Here is a 24,314-nt window from a genome sequence, read left to right as displayed (position 1 = left end):
GATCTCCCACTATTACAGTTGATCTCCAGGCAACAGAGATCATCTCCCCTGGTGAAAATGGCCACTTTGGAACTATAGCATTATACTGCATTGAAGCCCCTGAAGCTTTGCCCTTCTCAGGCTAAACTCCCAAAATCTCCAGATAGTTCCCAACCTGGAGCTGGAACCCTAATTTCCAGATTACAGAGATCAGCTCCCCTGGAGAAAATGGCTACTTTGGAGGGTGGCCTTTATGGCATTAGACACCTCTGGTCTCTGTCATCCCCGGACCCCACTCTCCCCAAGTTTCAGCCACTTCCGACTTCAGTAATGGTCCAACCCGGAGTGGCCGAACAGTCCACTCTACCACCTTGTTCCGGCCAGCCCTATTAAGGTCCCGCTTGGTAGCTCACGAGGCAAGGCAAGCAGGCAGCCAGAAGCCACTGCAGGCAGCTAGCTCGGCTGTGGGCGGATCCTTCCTGTAAAAACTTTTCTGTTGCTGCTCTTCCTCGCTGTTCACCTCAGACAGCGCTGTGCAGAGCCGTTTTGCCGGCTGCGCCTGCTGCCTTGGCCTTGGGCGGAGGGCGCCAGTTTCGCTCAGAGAAGAAGGGAAGAAGGGCGCGATCTCAGCCCCTCGCTTACCCCGCCAGGAAAGGGGATGGAGGGGAGGAAGGGGAGCCCTCAAGCTGAGGCGGCTTCCTCTCCCTCCCGCTGGTGGTTGCTCCCCACCGAATCCGGGCACAGGGGCCGCACCCAAAGCGACATCTCTTCTTTCTGCGCGCTCCGGAAAAGCCACCTGCTCCACGCGAATCTCACGGGGTCAGGTAAGAGGCCAGGGAGCCGAAGCCTGGCGGGGCACTCACAGCCTGTGCTCTTGTGCCTTGAGCCGCTGCCTGAGAAGCGGGGTGGGGTGGGGTGGGGTGGGGTGTTCTTGCTAAATCCTGGCACGTCACACGGTTCTGAAAAGCAGAGGGGATCGGCCCGGGCAAAAAGTTGCCAGTCCTGGCTTGAGGCGCTGATATCCAGCAAAAATGTCGGGAATAAAATCAGTGTGGTGGCTGGCTGATACTGTTTTTCCTCGAGAGCCCTTTGTCCCATAAGATTGCCCCCGTTTTCTCTCGGACCGCGAGCCTGTAACAGTGCAGCCGGCAGAAATTCACCAAGTATTGCTTCTCTTTGCTGCAGGTGAAAAAAATGGAGGAGAATGTCAGATGCTGAATTTCTGCTTATTGCACAGTGCCAGTTTTGTTTTTTAAGGACAAGCCGGAAAAGTGCTGCCGCGAAATTTTCTGTGTTTGCAGAATCAGCCCTGGTGGGATTGAGCCTTGAGGCACCTGCTCAGCAATAACTAACTGTAGCTTTGTATATTATAAGAAATGCTCTGTTGTGGTCACAATCCTACCCTTCCAATGTATTTTTGTAGATGCACTGTAGGTGCATCTATTTATTTGTGGTTCAGGGTTGTTTACAGTAATGAGTGAAATGGATAAGTTATCCAAATTTAGCACCAAAAACAAGGATGGCAATTTCCACAAGTGTTATTTGCCCCAGGTTTGATCCCAGTGGGTTTTTCTCCCTGTTTCCCTACAAATAATGGTGCATTCATACACCTGGGGTTTCCCTGGGTTTTCTCTGACCTTTCTCAAAACTGCTTTCTTGAGAAGGGTGAGAAGGACTGGAGCAAAGCCTGCATAACTGATATTTAGGTGGGTAAGTTTAGATTTCTCTAGTCCTGCCCACACAGCAGCCCTTTCCCCTGCCCCTGTCCCCACAATGGCCACTTACTCCTGAGGTGTGTGTTTATGTTTAAAAAAACAGCAGTGTATTTTGTTTTTGTTACAAGATTGCAAAGCATGTATCAGATTCTCTGAATTACAGGCACTTGTTATAGTGGTGAAGATATGAAAGGCCTACCTCTGCAAAGAGACTTTTAATGTACACATATGCATTATAGTGATAATCAGGTGCCGATTCTTTGGAGGGAAAACGTAGTGTGTGTGTGTGTGTATGGGAGGGGATGTCCTGCTTCCAGCAGACTAGGGTAGGATAGAATGGCCATGGGGAGAACCAACCTATATTGGCATCCACAGCAGCAACAGGGAAACTATGCAAGCCTGTTTCCATGTGGAAAACACCAATGTGAATTTGTGTGGGTTGTCTTATTTTAAATCCTATTTAAATTCTGTCCATCAAAGAAGCAGACTGTCTGGGTGATGTTAACCACATCAGATTCTTTAGGAGTCAGGTTCCCAGTGAGTAAAATGGAAATAACTGCCTGCTTCACAGTACTGCTATAGTGATGGACCTCGAAGAGTAACAGTGCAGGTAGGATTGCACTAGGCAATCTTTTGAACATTAAAAATACAATATATTATTTATGCATCACTTTTAGTGTGTTTAAGGTATACTAGAAGGAATACAGGACCAACTTTTTATCTATTAACCATAGTTCTGGTGTTGAAATTCATAGGAATAATCCAAGAGTTTATCTACTGCAATATTTGTTTTTTGTAAATTCTCTGATCTCGAGGCTTGAATTTTATGTGTGTGCATGTATAAAATGTTTCTGGCAATGTTAGAAACAAGTGGACCATATCTCCTTAAGTGTGTACCTGTATAATAAGTAGTATAAATTTGGGAGTTGTGTCTTAACCTTGTGCAGTCGCACCTAACTCCCAGTTTTCTTTAGCTATCTGCAGCATATTTCCCTGTTGTAATGTGTGTCAATGTTATAGCAAAATACAATGAAAGTTTTGACAAAACACATAGTTCATTTTCATAGCTGATCACAAAGTGTTAGTACACAGTTCACTTTTGTTTACATATAGCCTTCCACAGCACTAAGATGCTTGGCTGCTGATATGCCTTTCCCACATGAACATTAGTTTGCCAGTATGACTCCTAGATAGTTTGCAAAGGCTAAGAGGAGCACAGTTCCAGGTTTGCAGAAATTCCAAGAAACAATATGTAAGATCCAGGTTTGCTTACAAAGGGATTTTAATAAGGAATAATCACGTTTTCAGAAATAGCAGGCTAAGCTCCCATCCTCTGGGGTCTCGAATGCAAACACACAAAGAGATATTTAGTCGGACTTTAAGATGAGATGCATAACCAAACTAAGCATTTTATATCCTAATCACTGGCTATGAGTAAAAAAATATTAATCAAGCTATCCAAAAGAAGAAGAGCTGTTTTTTTATACCTCACTTTTCACTACCCGAAGGAGTCTCAAAGTAGCTTACAAACACCTTTCCCTTCCTTTCCCCACAACAGATACCCTGTGAGGTAGGTGGGGCTGAGAGAGCTCTAAGAGCTGCTCTTCAAGAATAGCCATAAGAGAACTGGAACTAGCCCAAGGTCACCCAGCTGGCTGCATATGGAGGAGTGGGAAATCAAAACTGATTATCCAGATTGGAAGCCACCACTCTTAACCACTACACCATGCTGGCTCTCTTGTACCTGGCATCCATGGTTGAGAGAAAATATTTCAAGCTTTCTAGATAAGTGCTGCTAACAAGCATGAGACAGCAGAATATTCTCTTGGGAATGATCTGTCAGCCTCATAGAACTCAAGGCAACTAAAGGCCAAGCACCAGCCTATAACAAAGATGGAGTTACAAAGGTTATACCCAAAGGACACAAGACTATGTGTTACAAACTCTTGTTACTCCAGAGGGCTGGATCTTCTTTGTCCTGCTATTTGGCATCTGGGTGGTAAATTCAAACAAAGCTTTCGGGGATCCCTTACAGATAGCATTAGTACTCTGCAAAAAGAAAGCATACCTGCAAAAACAGGTACATGCATGTAAACAAGAGGCTACATATTATTATAATATCAATTGTTAGAGCCTGTTTTCACCACCACCTGATTTCAGTAAACCATTGAGCAATGGAATCTAAGAAAGATTTTTCTTTTAAATGATATGGTACTCTGAGTATATAAGGTCTCTATGCAATGATTACTTGAGCTCTGTGCAGCAGAAATATAAACTTAGTATTCTTGCATTCTTGTGGAGTATGGTATACCCCTCAGTTGCCAAACAACAAGGCCGCAGCCATTGACATCATACCTGTGGAACTGCTGAGAAGTGTATCCATCTAAACCATTACAGCTTTGTGCCAGAAAAGCTGGGAAACTAATAACTGGCCAGAGAAGTGGAAACGGTCTGTGTTCATCTCACTACCAAAAAAAGGGTGACTCAAAAAACTGTTCCAATTATTGTACAATAGCCCTAATGTCTCATTCTAGCAAGCTCCTGATTAAAATCCTACAACAACACATAGCAACAACCATGGAAAAGGAATTACCAGATGTTCAACCTGGCTTTCAATGAGGGTGTGGCACTTGTGACTACATAGCAAACTTATAATGGATTTTGGAAATGTCACGGGAATATCAGAAAGATGTCAACATATGCTTTATTGACTGCAAGAAAGCTTTTGATTGTGAGGATCACAACAAATTTTGGGAAGCCCTGCAAAATTGAGGGATGCCAGTGAATTTGATCAAACTGATGCAGTTGCTCTTTGTAAACCATGAAGCCATTGTATGTACACCACTTGGTGACACTCACTGGTTCTGAACAGAGTAAGGAGTGCACCAAGGTTGTGTTCTTTCCCATTCCTGTTTAACTTGTATGCTGAGATCGTTGTGAGAGAGATTGAACTCAAAGAATCAAACATTGGAATTAAGATTGGAGGAAGGAATTTTAAATAATCTTCAGTATATGTTGATGACACTACCTCCGGTCAGAAACTAAAGAAGGCCTAGAACAGCTTATTATAAAGATCAATGAAGTAAGCGAGAAATTAGGTCTTTTCTTGAATACTAAAAAGACAAAACTATGTCATAATAACAATTGATGGTGAAAAGATCGAATGCATTCAAGAATTCACTTTTCTTCGATCACAAATTGATGGGAGTGGTGATTGTAGTATGGAAATACAATGTGGAATTGATCTTCTTGGTGTGATACATGCAAGGCTTGCCCAAATTAGTTTTCTGCTCAATTTTGCTGTGCACTCCTGTAATGTCTACATAATCAGTACTCCACCATGGCAATCTTTTCATCGGGACTCTGGTGGGAAACTAACTTTTCCATCAGAGGGAGGTTCAGGAGCAGTATTCAACCAGGAGGATGAGACAAATCAGGATGTCAACAGCTCTATCTGGTCATTTTCAAAATAGGTTTAGAAGTTTCTCCCTGCTTTTCGTTTCTGATTTTTTCCTCCTTGGGAATTGGGGATGTACACACAACATCTCCCTCTATGGAATCACACCTGGCATCTTGCATTTATGATCTAATCTATTAGCATATGCGTGCCCTCAACAGAAGGGGCCCATCGTAGAAGCTGCCTCAAAGCAGGTTGAGTGGTAACTCTGCTCAACTTCAGCATTTCTTCTCTTGTCAGTTGAATTGTATCTCTGCCTATGTCCCAGAGTTGAACGAGTCAGATGAGAATGGACTCCTCTCTCCTCTGCTAATATTGCTGTTGCAACACAATCTCTCCTAGTTTACAATAGGGGTGGGGTGGAGAATCATGTGCATTTTTTTGCTCAGGTCTATTGGACCAAAAAATTGGTATTTCTGAAAACTCCAGTATCCTAATACTTGAATTATTTGAGAGCCCAACAGACACACAAAGAAAAAAAAATTAAAACACCAGCCTGATTAGCTGAATACACACCCCTAGTCTGCAATATATCCACCATGGGTGCATTCCTCCTGACAATTTTCTGTTGGGTTTTTCTCTCCAGATTGCTCATCTCAAATCTCTTCCATTCCTAAATTCTACTTCTAATTTTTGTGTTTTTTCCTTTTAGTCTAACTCCTTCTGCACAGGTGTTCTCAGAGCTATGATCAAAAGCCAAGCCAGCAGACAGACATTCTACTTCTTCTTAGTGGACAACTTTTCCAGCTTCAGGTTCTTTATGGCAGTTGCTAAATCTGCTAGGGTTCAATTTTTCTTCACTTCTGGCCAAGCCACCAGACCACTCAGGGCCCCCAAATATTTTATGATTGAATCCTGCATGGCCTGCTGGGTCCAGCCAGGGAGCAGACCCTCCAATGCAGCCTCCCCTCAAACTTTCAATATATCAGTCCTTATGGGATCCTGCCAATTACACTGCTGTTTTGGGCTCTGGCCAGGAGATCTAGGATTGCAGACAACGGCTATCCCGATCCTAACACTTTACAGCAATGGTCCCCAACCCTCGGTCCGGGGACCGGGACCGGTCCGTAGATCAGTCGGTACCGGGCTGTGGCTCCTCCTCGTCCTCCTCCCCAGCTGCTGCCTCGGGGACTGTCCTGCCACTCTGCCGCCAGCTCACCTTTGGTGCTCTCCAGCAGCCACCATGGTTGGGGCTCCCCCTCGGCATGGCACTGCGCAGCTGCTGCTGGCAGCATCCCCCAGTGGGTGGTGGGAAGTCAGGGGCGCCAGCGGGAAAGCAAGTGGAACAGGGGCTCAGGCGGCGGTGTCCCTCGACAAAAGACTACCCCCCCCCCGGGCCTCAGTAAAATTGTCAAGCGTTGACTGGTCCCCAGAGATAAAAAGGTTGGGGACCACTGCTTTACAGAGTGCATGTAGACTAGTCCCTACCTCAAATAATTTGCAATCTAATGTACTTGTTTTAGAAAGACCAATCCTGTCATACTCATAATATTTGACAAAATATGTATGCTCTGCAATTGTCTGGGCCTTGTCACTTTATTCATTGTAATAATTACTTTTCGTGCTATAAGCTCCAGGGCAAAAGCCTAGAAATCCCATGTGGGTTTTGAGAGAACTGATTTTCATACTTTGAATTGAATAGTTTGGGAATCAGCTTGAAAAAGAAGCAATTGGTTACTGTATTATTATTAGATTCAAGTGGGTAGCCGTGTTGGTCTGAAGTAGCACAACAAAATTAGAGTCCAGTAGCACCTTCAAGACCAACAAAGATTTATTCAAGGCATGAGCTCATTCAAGGCATGAGTTGTAAAGGTGCTACTAGACTCTGTATTATTATTATTACTAGAAATAAAGCCCATTTTATTATTTAATAAAATGGGCACTAGGAGCCAGTCTTCTCTCGGCCCCAGGAGCAGCCTCACAGCAGCGAGGCAGCTCCCGGGGCCGAGAGAAGGCCGGCTCCCGCCCCTCACCCTCCCCGAAGACACAAAGGCCGTTCTCTCGGCCCCAGGAGTGGCCTCGGGCGGCAAGGCCACTCCCGGGGCCGAGAGAACGCCGGCTACCGCCCCCCCCACCCTCCCCGAAGACACAAACCCCATTCTCTCGGGCCTGGGAGCAGCCTCGCGCAGTGAGGCCGCTCCCGGGGCCAAGAGAAGTCCGGCTCCTGCCCCCCACCCTCCCGAAGACACAAACGGTGTTCTCTCGGCCCCCCACCCTTCCCGAAAACACAAACGCCGTTCTCTCGGCCCCCCCTCCCCGAAGACGGAAGAAGGCAGCGCGGCTCCCTCCCCACCGGCATCTCTCGTGAGCCTTCTCCTGGCCACTAGAACAGCCTCGCTGCATCTGCAAATATTTATTTATTTGATTTGTTAACCTCTGCTCTCGGATTAGCTGATTCACAGTGGTTTACAGACAATAAAACCGTAAAATACATTAAGTTAAAATAAAGTAAAGTAAAAGGTGGCAGAATTCTGTAACAATTAATCCCCAACAAAATTCAATATCCAGCTCAACAAACCCCCTCCCACCTGATTCCATATCTAGCGGTAGATGGCCAAAGATGTATAAAGGTATCTGGAACATCTGAGGTAGGGACCCTGGCTTCAACCAAACACCTGGTGGAAGGAAGCAGGTTCAATTATAATCATAGAATCATAGAATCATAAAATTGGAAGGGACTTCAGGGGTCATCTAGTCCAACCCCCTGCACTATGCAGGACACTCACATCCCAATCGCTTATCTACTATAACCTGCCTCCCCTTTGCCTTCACAGAATCAGCCTCTCCATCAGATGGCTATCTAGCCTCTGTTTAAAAATTTCCAAAGATGGAGAACCCACCACCTCCCGAGGAAGCCTGTTCCACTGAGAAACCGCTCTAACTGTCAGGAATTTCTTCCGGATGTTTAGATGGAATTTCTTTTGAATTAATTTCGTCCCATTCGTTCTGGTCTGTCCCTCTGGGGCAAGAGAGAACAATTCTGCTCCATCCTCTATATGGCAGCCTTTTAAATACTTGAAGATGGTTATCAGATCCCTCTCAGTCATCTCCTCTCTAGGCTAAACAGACCAAGCTCCTTTCTTCATACTTCAAACCTTTCTTCATACATCTTGGTCTCCAAACCTCTCACCATCTTTGTTGCCCTCCTCTGGACACATTCCAGTTTGTCAACCTCCCTCTTCAGTTGGGATGCCCAAAACTGAACACAGTGCTCCAAGTGAGGCCTAACCAGAGCAGAGTAAAGCGGTACCATCACCTCCCGTGATCTGGACACAATACTCCGTTTGACACAGCCCAAAATCCCATTTGCCTTTTTAGTCACAGAGTCACACTGCTGACTCATGTTCAATGTACTAAGACTCCTAGATCCTTTTCGCACATGCTACTGCCAAGAGAAGTCTCCCCCATCTTATATTGGTGTATTTGGTTTTTCCTACCTAAATGCAGAACTTTAAATTTGTCCCTATTGAACTTCATTTTATTCAGTTTAGCCTACTTCTCGAGCCTATCAAGATCATCCTGTATTCTGTTGCTGTCTTCAGTTGTGTTTGCTACCCCTCCCAGTTTAGTATCATCTGCAAATTTAATAAGTATCCCCTCTAATCCCTTATTTGTCGTTTTCCAGGTTTGTACATTTATTTCACTATCCATTTAAGTAACATTGCCGGAAAGTTGTGCAGTGTTCCAAGCTCAGAAATTTTTTATATAGGAACTATGCTTTGTATTAGACATGCATCTGTATTGTTTATAACATCTCTAGCCTGCTCTAGTAGAACAGGTTTAATTCAGAGCTATGGACGATCCTTGTCTTTCTCAATAGACGTCATTGATTTTGAGTTCCTTTATGCAGATATTAAGGACGCTGATATTTATTCAGCCTGTTGCACCAGCTAGCCTAGTGTTTGTTTCTCTGTGTTCAGGTTCCATAGGGTGTGGTAGGGATATGCTAGCTCTTTCTTTACAAAACAAAATCAGAGCAAAACAGCTGTAGTGAATCAGATGACAGGTTGATAGGTGCTTGCAGCATAAGAGGTAGATATAAAAGTCCATTTGGCAAGTTGAATGTGTTGTAGTAATTAAGGTTCAAGTACCAGTTGTGGGCTCCAGAGACACATAAGCACAATCCCACAGGAGTGAAATGTGTGTTTCAGTTCTCATAAGGCTGCATCTTATGTTACTTTTCAATTTGGATACCTGCAGTTGCTTATGTGAGATTAATGTGATTAGTTTTGCAATCTTAATCAAAACACTGGGGGTAATGTATGAGCAGAATTGCAATTCTTTGTGCTATTCACAGATGTAAAAGGACAACTAAATGCATTTACTACTGTAGGGAGGTTAATGAGAATTTTCTAGTTAGTGATATTACCTTCTAAAAGCAGTTTTGGCTGTGGTTCACAGAATGAATCCTTCTATTATTCTGGACAATCTCTGCACATCTAAACAAATTGCTTGGTATGCTGGAAGTAACCATTTGCTTCCATTTCTTTCCAGCAATCTCTTTTTAACTGTACACCTGCAATTTCACACTAGGAGCACCACTCTGGGCTGCTGGAGCACTGCTGTGGAGCTGCGTGCTCTGTAGCGTACTGTGTCCCCTGAGGGGCACATTTCAGAACTAGATCATCTCTGACACTGAAATGTGTCCTGCGGGGGTCACAGTTCAGCTGGACACCCGGTGTTCCACTGAAAGGAGTCCCCCCCCCCCAGAAAATGCAGTGGCAGCAGGTTGGTTCTGCTGTGCAGTGTGGGGGTGTTGAAGTTTGCTGGGCAGTGGGATTCCATGGAATGCAATCCCACCATCCTGCAAACTGCACAAACAATGCCCTGGTCCACCCTGCAGAGCCATAAAGCTCAACAAAGCTGTCCAAGGCATTGTTTGTCCCCTGCAGCAGTGGTCCCCAACCCCTGGTCCAGGGACCGGTACCGGTCCATGGATCAGTCAGTACTGGGCCGTGGCTCCTCCTCGTCCTCCTCCTCAGCTGCTGCCTCATTGGGCTGCCCTGCCACTCTGCTGCCGGCTCACCTTTGGTGTTCTCCAGCAGCCGCCATGGCTGGGGCTCGCCCTTGGCATGGCACTGCGCAACTGCTGCTGGCAGCACCCCTCAGTGGGCAGCAGGAAGTCAGGGGCACCAGTGGGAAAGCAAGTGGAGCAGGGGTTCAGGCGACGGTGACGTCCCTCGGCAAAAGACTACCCCCCCGCCAGGCCTCAGTAGAATTGTCTAGTGTTGACCGATCCCCAGTGATAAAAAGGACCACTGCCCTGCAGGACACCATAGGGCAGGGAGGAGCCGGGCCTGCCATGGGACAGACCCTGTTGGCACCCACAGCATTGAAAGGGAACATGGAAGAATCCGTGTTTCCTTAGTGTGGGGCCTCTGGTAATTTGGTTTAGGTAGGACATGGTATAGAGCAGCGGTCCGCAAACTTTTGCAGGCTGTGGACCGCTGCACCGGGGTGTGGGGAGACAGCGACCCAGGGCCCCGCGCAAGCGCGGCAGCCCTGGCACAAACGTGCATGCGCGGACTTGCCACGCATGCGCATTTGCATATGGTGGGGCGCAAACGTGCACGCATGGCAGCGCCGCGCACCTGCACATGAGCAGACTTGCCGTGTGTGCGCATTTGCACCCCTGCTGGACACAAAACGTGCATACACACGCATGCACGTTTGCGCCACTGGCATACCGGCGGCCACAGCTCTCTCTCCCCGCCCCTCCAGGCCGCAAGGAAATCAGCCGCCGAAGCGGCCAATTTGCCCGCGGCCTAGCGAGCTTCTCGCTGCGGGGGGGGCAGGAAGAGGGAGCCATGGCCCGGCGCCGAGGCCTTCGCAGCCCGGCACCGGGCCACGGCCTGGGGGTTGGGGACCACTGGTATAGAGGGCTAATGTAACACTATCTAAACCTCCATGGGTTAAACCCTTGAACATAGTGGGACTTACTTCTGAGCATAGGATAGGTGTGTTATTGAGATCTTTCATATCTTGGCATTCCTAGTACAGTTTTCAAATTCAAATGTAAAATATTAAGGATATAATCTCAGTTCTGTGGAAATGGAAACCTCCAAAATAAGGGACTGCCTCAGAGAGAGAATTATCTTTCTATTTATTAGTCCCATTTATCTAAAAAAGCAACTACTGAGCAAAACTTTCAACATAGTTCACTTCCTCCCCCCCCCCTCCATTGGCACACTTCTTTCTACAACCACATAGGTTGGAATTTTTTGTTAATATTGATATGCTTTTTAGAGACATTGTACCAACAGTAGTCATTCTAGTAAATAAACCAGGTATATAGTAGGAGACAGTGCTTCTCTAGCTTGTACATTTGCATCTCATATTCTTTTATGTTATTTTCATTATCCCCCTTTTTAAACAAGTTAGCAGAACAGAATTGTCATTTGAAATGTCAAGAAATTCCATTAAGTTTTTTCAGTAGTCAAAAAGCACTTGTTCTAATACATGGGCTTGGAAAAGCCAGTAAAGTCCATACAGTTGTGAGGTTATAATACACCTTGGTAATAGAGAAATTGGAGAGTGTTCAAAGACTGGCACTTTTGGAAGTTGTCTTCCATTAAATTTAATAGTTTTTTTAAAAAATTAAAAATTTCTGGGGCTAGGTTTGTTTTGTTAAAGCTTTTATTAAACATTATATTATAAATACTGTCAGAAAGTGTTGATCAGTTTATACTTCCATCACATGTGGAAATATATCATTTGTATCATACCCTTTTAAAGAACTTGGGGAGGTGGATTTTAAAATGTGACTGATTATAACTTCTACAAGATGCCATCAGTATATGATTTAAGCAGGGTTTTTTCAAGTTGAACAGGGATTTTTTTTAAAGGAAAAGATTTCCAAATCATATTCCATACTTCTCAAGATAATTTTGCTAAGATATGGTGTCTGCTACTTCTTGGACATGTCTCACAGCTCTGGCATTAAAGGAACTAATTTGGGTTAAGTGTATCTATGTATTATTGAAATAGCTTCTTTGTGGTGATAGAATTGAGGACTTTTTTGTGAAATATGTTTTTAGTGGCAAGCAGTTCTTTCCCCAACAGTGTTTTGCATATCTTGCAGACCAGAATATTAAGTAACCGCATCCTGTAGGGCTTCAGAGATGCTTGACTGTGGGGGTGAAAATACATTTTGATCCATTTAAGAGGAAAACAGCTGGGAGGACATCTTGAGATGGAGAAGTAAAAATCATAGAAAGGAATGGGCAAGCCCCATCAGTTCTTTGCTCTAAATGCCTCATTTCGCAGTTGCTTCTTTTTAGTGGTCAAGGAGGCTGAGTTAAGTGCACCTACATTTTACACTTGGCTTTTCCCTAAATTTAAACTTACGTTCTACATATTTCTTGATGTTACTGAAAGTAGCCAATAGAATAATCCAAGCTTGATTTTATGAGACAAAATAACATGATGCATGTATGTCCTGTTTTTAAATTCTTATAATTTTCTAGATTGTCTCAGAATTTATCTTGCTAGTCTAAGACTTATTTTGCAATTTAAGATTCCTGATTAGAAGTACATGTTTATTTTCTTCATGGTTTTCTAGTGATCACAGTACAATAGACAGTGGGTATTCCAAGGGCCATTCCGCACTGGGATCCATGTTGCAAATTGTTTGCGGAACGAAAAATCGCCATTTTAAATAGTGGAATTTGTCGTTATGCATACCTGCCTTTGTAGTGGAATCCAGTTGCGTTTCTATCGTTTCCCACAGGGTTCCGGTCTCGGCAAAAATTGCTAGCCAGGAAGCGCTATTGCTGAGCTGTGTCCCGCCCCTGGCCGTCAAGCAGCCAATGGGCGGCCGTTATCATGCTCCCAAACAGCCCCTTTCCCTTTAAGGGAGGTTTTTTAAAAAACACACACACCCGTTGCAACGAATATGCGTTGATTCATTGCAACGGAGAGACCCATCCAGCTAGCAGGTGGTGTTTGAGCTGCCGTTTCATCGTTGCCACGCTCCCCCCTAGTGAAATCCCCCCCTCATGGGCGCTATTTTTGGCCGAAAACAGTGTGAAAAATAAAGGGAAAATAAACCAGCAAACGGGCCTCTGTGTTGCTTGTGCTTGGTGATTTTAAACAGAGGGACTGCAGCTGGGGAAGCCTCACTGGGTAAACGAAGGCTTGCCGGTGCATTGATCTCCGCTTGCTTGGAGAAAAAAAATGGCGATCGTTTCACCGGAAGATCAGAGGAGAGAGCCAGGGGGAGGGACTTTGCAGAAACTGCAACAATGGTAACGCACAGAACTTTCCCGCTAGTGTTGCAGATTGGTTGCAGGAGTGTAGCGCTTTCTGGAGGGTGAATCGACTTTTGGGGATTTCCCTGAAAGCGCTACAACGAAGCGCTTTTTGCGGATCGGTTTCAGGAATGGTGCAGATTGTCAACGACGTTGTGCATAACGGCAAAACTGTAGCGATTTCAACTAGTAACCATTGTGCTATTTTGGACGAATGCGGAACGGCCCCAAATTTATTTTTTCTGAGTTGTAGAAATACTTCGGTATCCCAGTAAATAGAAGAATCATTCCTAATCTGCCCTATAACATCTCTTTGGCAAAGGAACCACTTTCCAAATACCTGCTTTTTATTTTATTTTTCACCCTAGTAGAATGTTTTATGTGCCTGTATCTTTCAGAAGAGACTGTCTTGACCTTCAAAGTCTGCCAGGTAGTCCAACTAACCTTAGCAATGAAAATTTTTGAGCAAGCCTTGTGTGAATGTTCAATATATCAATGCTGTAAACAGCATGTTTTTTCACAGACAACCTTCTTATATGTATAGCATGCAATAAATATCCAGTGTGGCACTTAGATATTAATTCAGGATTCAAGAAGAGTTGTCAGCAGCCTGTAAAGAAAAAAAAATGCCCAGCTCCTTTAATAAAGGATTAATATATGGAAATGGGTGACTGAAGTTTTTCATGGCACTGGAGGTAAACAACATCACCTGATAAATAACATCACATTAAGCTTCTTTTAAAGAGACAGGACATTTTTTTTTCTTTTCCAGTGACTCTTGTCTTCTCAATGCAACAAAACATCTTATGTATTTGCTTTAGCTATTATTTGATCTATATTGATCGATGCCTGGAATAGGGAGGATTGCTATATTAGGTTGTCGCCATCTTCCTCTTCATTGTCATATGTGTAAATTGTTTTAATTGTTTTAAAGGTAAAGATATCCCCTGCGCAAGCACCGGGTCATGCCAGACCCTTGGGGTGACGCCCCCTAGCGTTTTCTTGGCAGACTCAACATAGGGTGGCTTGCCAGTGCCTTCCCCAGTCATTACCATTTACCCCCCAGCAAGCTGGGTACTCATTTTACCGACCTCGAAAGGATGGAAGGCTGAGTCAACCTTGAGCTGGCTACTGGGATTGAACTCCCAGCCCGGGCAGAGCTTCAAACTGCATGTCTGCTGCCTTACCACTCTGTACCACAAGAGGCTCTTTAATTGTTTTATAGGGATTTTAATTGTATGGATGCTTTTATTGTGTTAACTGCCGCAAGCCAGTTGTGGGATCGGTGGTATAAAAATCGAATAAATAAACAAACAAACAAATAAAAGTACCATAGCTTGTAGTAATTTTAGCTTCCAGGGAGAGTTCAAGCTTGATTTGATCTAGAACTCATTGATTTGTCTTTTTGGCATTCCACAGTATCTGTAAAACTCTCCTCCAACACAACATTGAAAAGAAATCTACTTTCATCCTGTCAGCTTTCTTCATTGTCCAATTTTCAAACTCATACATATTACTGGGAAATACTATGGCATCGATTATCTTGATCTCTGTTGTGACACATCACTATCCTAACAAATCTTGTCTAGCTCCTATAAAATTGTTTACTGAGTACATTCACTTCCAAATAATTTGTTTTCTATAGGCTGTATTGTGCAACAGACTGAAATAGAATTTAATTTTACTATGGCGCCATTGCTATTGCCCATGTTGAAATACATGGTCTATTTTTGCATTACTGGTTGTGTGGCATGTTTTGTGATTACCCATGGCTTATAAGCAGTAAATATGACTGACAGTATCTGACACATGCATTTCATTCCAAGCAATGCAGCCCTTAAAGGTAGGATTAAAATTCCAAAAGAAATGTATTCAGAACTATATTCCTTGCCCCATAAAACAGATTTCTATAAGAAGATTAATTTCTGTGGACAGAATCTGATGTGGAAGCAGTATGTATCCCTCCATAACACATGGTCTCAGACATTGTTACACATATGTTTGCCTCTGTATTTGACTATGATAGTATTAGGATTTTCAAGTTTTGAAAAAGAACAAGTATTCACTGTTGTCATGTTTTAAACTGGTTCTAGTTACAGTTGATGTCAGAAGCCTGTGTTTATTTGTGTTTGTAGCAGTTCTCCATTTATTTATTCAACACATTTATAGATTGCCCCTATTATTAATAAAATCAATAACAATAAATAATATTGAGCCTGTCATTCTGGGGTGGTTCACAGCATGAATAAAACAATAGAGTCGGCCGCCTGGACATTAAAATTCCCTAGACTATTACCGTATTTGCCGGCATATAAGACGACTGGGCGTATAAGACGACCCCCCAACATTTCCACTCAAAATACAGTACTATGAGCCACTATGGGCAGCTATGTCTATCCCAACTGAAGTGCACCCGGCATATAGGACGACCCCCCCACTTGGAGGCATGTTTTTTAGGGGGGGAAAGTAGTCTTATACGCCAGCAAATACAGTAATTCTGGGGGACTTTAATGCTCATGTGGAATTGCTGTCTTCTGGCAATGGGCTGGACCTGGTGTCAGCCATGGCGACATGTTATGTTATGATTATTATACTTATGTAGTTTACGTTTAAGGTGACGAGCTTTTAAATTTGTTAAAGAGGGACAGCATTGACTGGGGTGTTATCAACCTCCAGGCGCGGCCTGGAGACTAGCTTCAAAGCCCATTTAAGGAAAATGGGCTTTGAAAGGGGATAAGGGGTAAGGGAAGGAGAGCCCCCCTCCCCCCTGCAGCTTACCTGGCTGGAGCTGGAGAGGCGGCCTGGCAGCGAGCAGGGTCAGGGAAGCTGCAAGCCGTTCACAGGCCCATGGGCGGCAGAGATGTCCCCGCCGGCAGCCTAGTGAGTGGAGAGCCGCCCCTGGGCCCGGCAACGGCTCGCACCACATCTGCAACATGGATACTACAACTAAAAAAGAGAGGTGACCAGGCAGGAGACCATTCGTTTCTAAACCTGACACCCATTCAAAGCCTCCAAAGGTTCCAAACCCCCCATTATGCACACGCTGGATGATGCACTTTCCAAGTAGATTGCCCCATTTAGCATAAGGAAATCCAGCTGCAAAAACACACGGAAAGCACGTTACCCAGGCCCCCAGGTAGCTTATCCTGTATTGTTCTATGTAAACCGCTCAGAGCCGTATGGAAGGGCAGTATAAAAATCTAAATAAATAAATAAAACTAAAACAGCCAAACAATTGGTGGTGTCTTCATTGGTATTCTTCTTTTGGGTGAGGACAGTAAGAGCTATCCAATTTGTGGTAGGGGAGGCTCTTATGTTGGTAGCTCATTTGTACCTACAGGCCTCAACCATAAGCCTGGTGGAAGAGTTCTGTTTTACAGGCCCTTTGGAACTGTGATAGTTCCATTAGGGCCTTGATATTCTCTGGGAGCTCATTCCACCAGGCAGGGGCCAGACCTGGCCCTGGCTGAAGCTAGTTGGACTTCTTTAGGACCAGGAACTACCAGACATTTTTGCAAACACCTAACACAGTGTCTGTGGATTGTGTGTGTTTATTTAACGTATTTATATCCTATCTTTTCACTGTCAGTTGGATTTAAAGCAGTTTTGGGTTGTGACTTACAATTAAAGTGGTACAACATTTGGAGATAGTCATTTTCAAATGTATAACAGGGCAAGAATGTTCAGCACATTGCAGAATTCATGCATCAGCATTACTAAATTATTTCTTTATGCATATGCAATTATGAATTGTTCATGTGGACTTCAATGATCTGTGACTGATCATTATCTGCACATTAGCAAATGCAAGCCAAACCATAAGCTAAAATGATTTAAGAAAATAGTTCTGGGCATTAACACTTTGAGACAAATTTCAAATTTAATCAGTGTCTTAAAGGCAAACTTATTTACATTGAAATTATTATACATATACTAAAGAGATAATTTTCACTAATCTTGCATGTCTTGTTATAGAAATATTGTGTTTAATTGTTATCAGAAATGTCTTTGTTTCAAATTTCCTGTTTGTCTGAAATTGAGATATGATAAGCAACTAGAACAGCTTCCGAAAGCCTAAAGCGGATGCTAATATTCATTTGCTGTTTCATCTCAACTGTCTCAGGTATTTTAAATTGTTTTAGGAAGGAAGGGACTGTACTTTAATAAACATGCAGAACGTACCTTAGATATTTGGCTTTATTCCCAGGCTTTCAGTCCAAAGCAATTTAAAAGGCAACTTGGAGAAGGAATGTTGTTTGTGCACCGGTGACAATTTCTTGTTAAGGGCAGATACATATTTCCGTGGTGCGAGAAGTTGCAGGACAATACTTTCAGGCTTGATTTCCTTCGGATAAGAGAGCTCTTCATTTTCAGCCATCTTAGGTTCTCTCTCTTCTTCCAAATTGCAGCTTTTCCATACATGTTCTCACTCTTATCCTTTCTTCTACACCTAGAGTGTTAACATCTTCTCCATGCTTTGATAGATGTTTGAACAGGAAAGTTGACTAGAAACCATCTCCTGGCAGTTGATTCCCATTGAGAAAACATCTACAACCTTTGACATATTTTGGCATAGGTCCCATCAAATGTGTCCGTTTAGGACAATGAAAGACCTACTCATAGCAAGCAGACAGCACATCAATAAAACAAATTCATTTGTCATTTATTTATTTCCTCACTGCATTTTTATCCTGCCATCCCTCCAAGGACTTCAGATTTGTATATGTAGTTCTCCCCTTTTGAGCTGAAATCTGCTTTTTGAAATCATGATAGTGCATGACCATTTCACACTTGTTTAATCTCATCAGCAGACAGGATAAGCCAACCCCCTTTCCTAACAGGCCCTTACGTGAACTCTTCACTGAGTTAATGGGGTTGGGGGTTCATACAGTGTTCTGTTCACATGCTGCTGCTATGTATTCATATCCTAAAATGCATATAGACCGAGATTTTCACCTTTGTGCCTGTATGTATGTGTGTTTCTTTCCACAAAACACAGCCCACAGGGTTAAACTATGATTTTAACATAACACTGAAGAAAGTAATGTTAGGATTATAACGCTTCTTTTCCATTGAACTTTTAAAATGTTTCCCTATTTCAGCATTTGAGCATCTTCTGTTAGAAATAAAAGTCAATTTGTATTTATTGTTAAGCACTCTTTGCCTCAGCTTCACTCAGTCAAACATACTTACTCCTAGTTCATACCCATTCCCTCACTGCCAGTCCTTAAATCAGCCTTTTTCAACCTTCTGACCATGGAAGAGTCCCTGAAATAATTCTTCAGGCTTCGAGAAGCCATGGAAGTGATGTCAGTTGGCCATGCCTCCTTGCCATGCCCCCCAGATGTGATATGTCACTGGAAATGACATCACCACCTGCATTAACAGGCAGGCTCAAGGGAGACTGGGTGGGGACAAAAGGTGATTTAAGGCAGGAATTGTCATTCAGGTTCCACCCCTCCTCAGGCTCAGAAACCACAAAAGAACCCATTCATGTTCAAGAGGGGGGAAGCAATGGAAGTGGCTGATTCCCTAGCTTATGGCCAAGTCTATTAAGGCAGGAGGGAAAAGCCTGATGACCCACTCTGGACCTCCTGTGGACCTCCAGGGCTCTGCAGACCCCTGGTTGGGGATCCCTGCCTTAAATGCCCTCTTACTGCTCTCCTAACTGCTGTTTCCCAACTGCCTCTCTCTAATATTCCACCAACATTCATTGGTCACTCTTAGGGAGAGGTGGAATGAACCTGTCTATTACGGGTGGCAAAATTTGGAAAGAAATTCAAATAGATACAATACTTGCTTTACCAACAAACCTGAGCTTATTTTGCTGTTTTAATATAAGAAATAAAATATTTCATAAGACTTTTTTATTTCTACGTATTCCTCCTGATTTCCCAGCTCTTCCATCTGAAAAGTCTTCAAGAAAATAAAACAAAGAAAAAACTCACATTCCGTCCCTAATTCTTCCTTTCTCCCCTTCTCTGGGCCTTCACATCTCTAGGTACATACCTACTTTTCAGTACAGATGGGAATGCCTATGTCTTCAGCTCCGTAGAATGTCTCTCAGATTGTTTTGCTCAACACTTCGCTCATCTGTGGCATTTCTTCAGTATAAGGTTTCATTTAAATCTTCTTCGGGATACACACTTTCCCTGGTTACATATATTTCCTGTTTTAGTAAGTTTTGTAAAGGATTTACAGTTTTGTAAAGGTTGATGTTTTTCCAGTGTCTGGGAGACAAAGTGAGTTAATGAAAGTCAACAGATGAACAACAGCTCGGATACTGAAGACGCTTCTGTGCAACTACATAACTGACTCACTAGATGGGGCATTTGCTACACTGATCAGCAATGGGTCTTATATCAAATGTCTGCATAAATCTTTAATTTCTTGAGGAAAAATCTGTGCAACTAAATATATTGTCTTTGCAATCTGACTGCTCGTTCTAGTGGGGTAGTCTGTTGCAGAAAAAAAAATGAAGAGTCTTGCGGAAAATTATTTTATTTTATTTAAAGGAAGTAATGTTCTTGAATGGCTGTGGATAATACCCTGAGTGGGTATTTCACCTGCAAGAGTAGGCCTAAGAGAAATGCTTGGCAGAATAGAGGAGAAGCAGCAGGACCGGCAGTTAGGAATTGACAGAACCATGGTAGTCATCTCCACAACAAATAGCTAGCTTCTAACTTCAGCCTAACTTCTCTCCAGTTTCTTTTGATTCCATTATTGCATTTAAAAACATAACTCGAATAAATAATAATTGGACATAATATAGAAACCAACTGGTTAAGACATTAGTTCTGTGAAGTTAAGTTTACATGTCAAATAGTAATGAAAAGAACCTCATGCACATTTATTTTTATGCTTAGTACAAAATATTCTGATGTGACATGATAAAGTACAGGCTGGATTAAGCTTTTACACTATCAGCCAATTTCCCTCTTTTCCCTCCAAATGCCTTTTGTCCATGCAGGTCCCATGATACAGACATAGCTTCTGCCTCACAGGCAGGGAACATCTGCATTATGGGTTTTCCCACTACTTAGCCAGGGAGACAGGAACATTAAAAACCTTCTTCCTCTTCCTGTCTCCTTCGGTGGAACAGCTCTGCCTCCAGTTTGTTTCCTGCCTTGAAAGGAAGAGCAGTGATGCTCAGGCGCTATTGTCTACTTTCAGTTTCCACTTTTCCCTCTCCCCTTCCCCAGCTTCATACATCCATGACCTTTGGCCACACAGGAAGAAAGGGACCAGCTTGGCTTGCTGCTTGCCCAAGCGAATGTACAGCAGCCAAGGGATATATACTTTTTTTGTGCTGTGACTGCAAATCCCAAAGAGGAAGAATTCCTCCCTTAAGAAGATCTGGAGGCTCCAGGGTCAGCCCCAGATTGAGAGGCAACAGTCCCAGCTGGCACTGGCCCTATTCAGGCTGCAATAACCATGGTGAAGAGGTGGTCTGAAGTAGCACAATAGAATCAGAGTCCAGTAGCACCTTTAAGACCAACAAAGATTTATTCAGGGCGTGAGCTTTTGAGTGCAAGCACTCTTCATCACACTAAGAACTCCTTACATGACCGTGGGATTATATAGCAAAAATTAATTCTGTTACATTAGTAAACTGTGTCACACATCCAAATACAGCCAATGATAATTCTTTGATTGGCTGTTTTGGCCCTGATTTTATATCCAGAGTTCTGAGAAAGATTATCATGTAAGAGACAGGCATTGCTTGCCAAAGGAGAGAACACATGGTGATGGGGCATGCCAAGTCAGAAAAATGTACCTAAAAAGTTAATGGCAGACACACAAACATTCAAGCCTCAATAGTTAAGGCCAAAGCCTCCTGGTGGCCATTTTTTATTGTGGCCAGAGCATCCCAGGAAGGAATGAATTTCAGTTTATTTCAGTTTATTGCCTAAGCCTTTTTAGTCCCCCAGTCAAGTTAGCACTCATTCTTTCCCCCCTCGACCCCAGATATGATGGACAAACAAACTTTGAGTGGAGCAAGGGCACCTCTTGGCCAGCAAAAACTCCACAGGAGGGGATCATATAGATGAGGGTAGTAGAAATACTGATTGAATAATAAGGGGCTTGGCTGAGCACAGCTGTCTGAGGAAATGAACTTCCCTTGAGGGAATTGTACTTCTCCAGATGGAAATTTCATTAATAAGTTGGTTGGGAAGATCCTCTGAAGAAAGAAAATGGCAACACAAAGGTATCTAAGAAGCCATCAAATTTATGTCAGTATATATGTGCAAACTTAAATGGACTTCGAGGAACGGTAGAGGACAGGAAGGCCTGGAGGATCATTGTCCATGGGGTCGCGATGGGTCGGACACGACTTCACACCTAACAACAACAACAACAGCGTATGTGCAAAATTAATGGCTGCACTAGATTTAAACCAATATCCAGTGACATATATTATTCTCCCTCAGCCTGAATTATTCAAAATTTATATATATCTAAACTCATCCTAGAGCCTCTTGTGGCGCAGAGTGGTAAGGCAGCAGACATGCAGTCTGAAAGCTCTGCCCATGAGGCTGGGAGTTCAATCCCAGCAGCCGGCTCAAGGTTGACTCAGCCTTCCATCCTTCCGAGGTCGGTAAAATGAGTACCCAGCTTGCTGGGGGGTAAACGGTAATGACTGGGGAAGGCACTGGCAAACCACCCCTTATTGAATCTGCCATGAAAACACTAGAGGGCATCACCCCAAGGGCGTCCCCGGTGCTTGCACAGGGGATACCTTTACCTTTACATTTAAACTCATCCTATGTCTAGTTGCCTACCACAGACATTGTATAGAAGAAAATTTTATATACGTATATATAAGAAAAGAGAGATGTATGTAATCTGTGCCTAATTTGTTGAGGATATTTTTTCAGGTTTCTTGATCAATGCCCCCATGGTCACACTTCAGATGTCAGGCTGGAATACAGTGGGTGTAAGGTTTGGTGTTCTTTCTTGTGTTCTTTCATAAATCAATACAGGAGACAATAGACCACTATGTTCAGGTGTACTGCACCTTAGTTTACCACTTACTCCACTAGGTTTCTTTTTGTACAGGTGCTCTACATAGTTAAGATCACTCTGCACTTGTTCCATTGACTAGCAGAGACTAGTTCCCTGATACTCCAATGGGCAGTCCAGACTATTTCAGCTGTCCCACTCTGGGAAGCTCCAGGCTATGTCCTTTTCTAACAGAGGATCTTGTCTTGAGCGATGTTTTTCTAATCTTTTATTTATTTTATTTATTTCATTTATATACCGCCCTCCCTGAATGCTCAGGGCAGTTTACATCAAACAGAGATAAGTGTACAAATAACTCAGTATACAATAACATAATAATTACTATAACTTTATGAACAATAGAACATTGGGGAGAACAATAACTCAACACTTACTGATGGCCCAGTGGGTTGGGTGAGCCTGCAATGCTGGTTGGAGGAGAGAGGCTGAGGGGGGCCGATTGGAAGCAGTGGTACTGGTCGACCTCAACCAAATGCCTTTTGGAGGAGCTCCTTTTTGCAGGCCCTGCAGAACTGTTTGAGCTCTGTCAGGGCCCTGATCTCCTCTGGGAGCTTGTTCCACCAGGTGGGGGCCAGAATGGAGAAAGCTCTGGCCCTGGTTGAAGTCAAGTGGGCTTCCTTGGGTCCAGGGACCACCAGGAGGTTGGAGCAGGTGGAACTTAAGGCTCTTTGAGGGGTGTAGGCAGAGAGGCGATCCCTTAGGTACACTGGACCCAGACCGCATATGGCCTTAAAGGTGATGACCAAAACCTTAAGCCTGATCTGGCTTGCCAAGACAATCCATTATTATGTTTTCTTGTCTGGCAGTGTGAAATATTCTATACGTTGTGTAAGGTCCATTAGTGATACAACCTGCTCATCCTCACTTTGCCACATTGCACCTGATTTTACTGCTTCCTTTTTTAGGGTCCAGGTCAGTTCATTTTCAGGCCTGCTGAGAACTTGGTGTTCTGATCAGTTACTTCTTATGCCATGTAGCTCTTACCTTCCACAGTTCTGGGTGAAATATCAGAGGGGGAAGACCCTCTCCCTGCCATCTTGCCTTACACTAGTAGACTGTTTGAAAAGTCCTTCCTTACCTTAGAGTTCTGTAGTTTCATGGGACCATGTGGCACCTAGTATAGTTCCGTACTAACATCAGTTCCTCCCTCCATGATTTGCAAAAGGTTAACCTGGTATCATTTTAAAAACATAATTTGGCATACTCCACTCATCTGAGAGACCTAAGGACTTTCATACAAGACAACACTAGGAAGAATGACAGCCAATTTGCTTCAATTTACACAAGGATACGAGATTGAATTTGAGGCCCTGACACTGGACTGATTCTGGAGAATAGGTTTACAGGGCAGTGATACTACAAAGGTTATGCTTATGGTTCCTTAAATGTGGCATTTCCTAGAAGGGTGTTGTGGCATGTTATGGACTAGGAGGATGTCCCACCAGGGACTTAGATCATTACTCTGGAAGGTCTCATTATGTAGATGTCCTCTGCCCCAGAGAGAGAATGACCACTGGTTACGTACTGAAATGGGTCCTTTTCTCTGAAGACAGGAGGACCTGTTATCCCACCAGTCCATCTCCTGTTTTTCTGGCTTCCTGTAACTCTTCTTGATATGTTGAGGCATACTAGGCAATTCCTTCATTTTAGATTTACTAGTTTAAATATCTTACCTATCTGGATTCTTCTTCTTTCTGTTTCCATCCTGTTATGTTCCTTGTCTTCTTGCATGTTGCATTATATTACACTGCATGTTACAGTGTTTGGGAGTTTTAATTCAGACTTTAGCTCTCAGAGTTACCAAACTGGAGATAGGGCTTTTCCAACAAAGGAGACAGGAAGAGGAAGAAGGTTTTTATGTTTCTGCTTACTAGCAAAGTGATGGGAAAA

General features: G+C 43.5%; 1 protein-coding gene across 2 annotated transcripts in view; it reads left to right on the top strand.

Annotated features, from left to right (window-relative positions):
* The first annotated feature begins 510 nt into the window (after positions 1–510).
* PHACTR2 (phosphatase and actin regulator 2) overlaps positions 511–24,314 on the top strand; it is a 139,577-nt gene continuing 115,773 nt past the window's right edge. For both annotated transcript variants that reach the window (XM_077350997.1, XM_077350973.1), the window contains exon 1: positions 511–803. In XM_077350997.1, coding sequence (XP_077207112.1) covers positions 638–803 — 166 coding nt within the window. In that variant the 5' untranslated portion in view covers positions 511–637. The remainder of the gene's footprint in view (positions 804–24,314) is intronic.

Source organism: Paroedura picta, chromosome 1, assembly GCF_049243985.1.
Source record: "Paroedura picta isolate Pp20150507F chromosome 1, Ppicta_v3.0, whole genome shotgun sequence".
Classification (NCBI taxonomy): domain Eukaryota; kingdom Metazoa; phylum Chordata; class Lepidosauria; order Squamata; family Gekkonidae; genus Paroedura; species Paroedura picta.
Note: the sequence above shows the minus strand (reverse complement) of the source record. Positions and strands in the feature narration are given on the sequence as shown.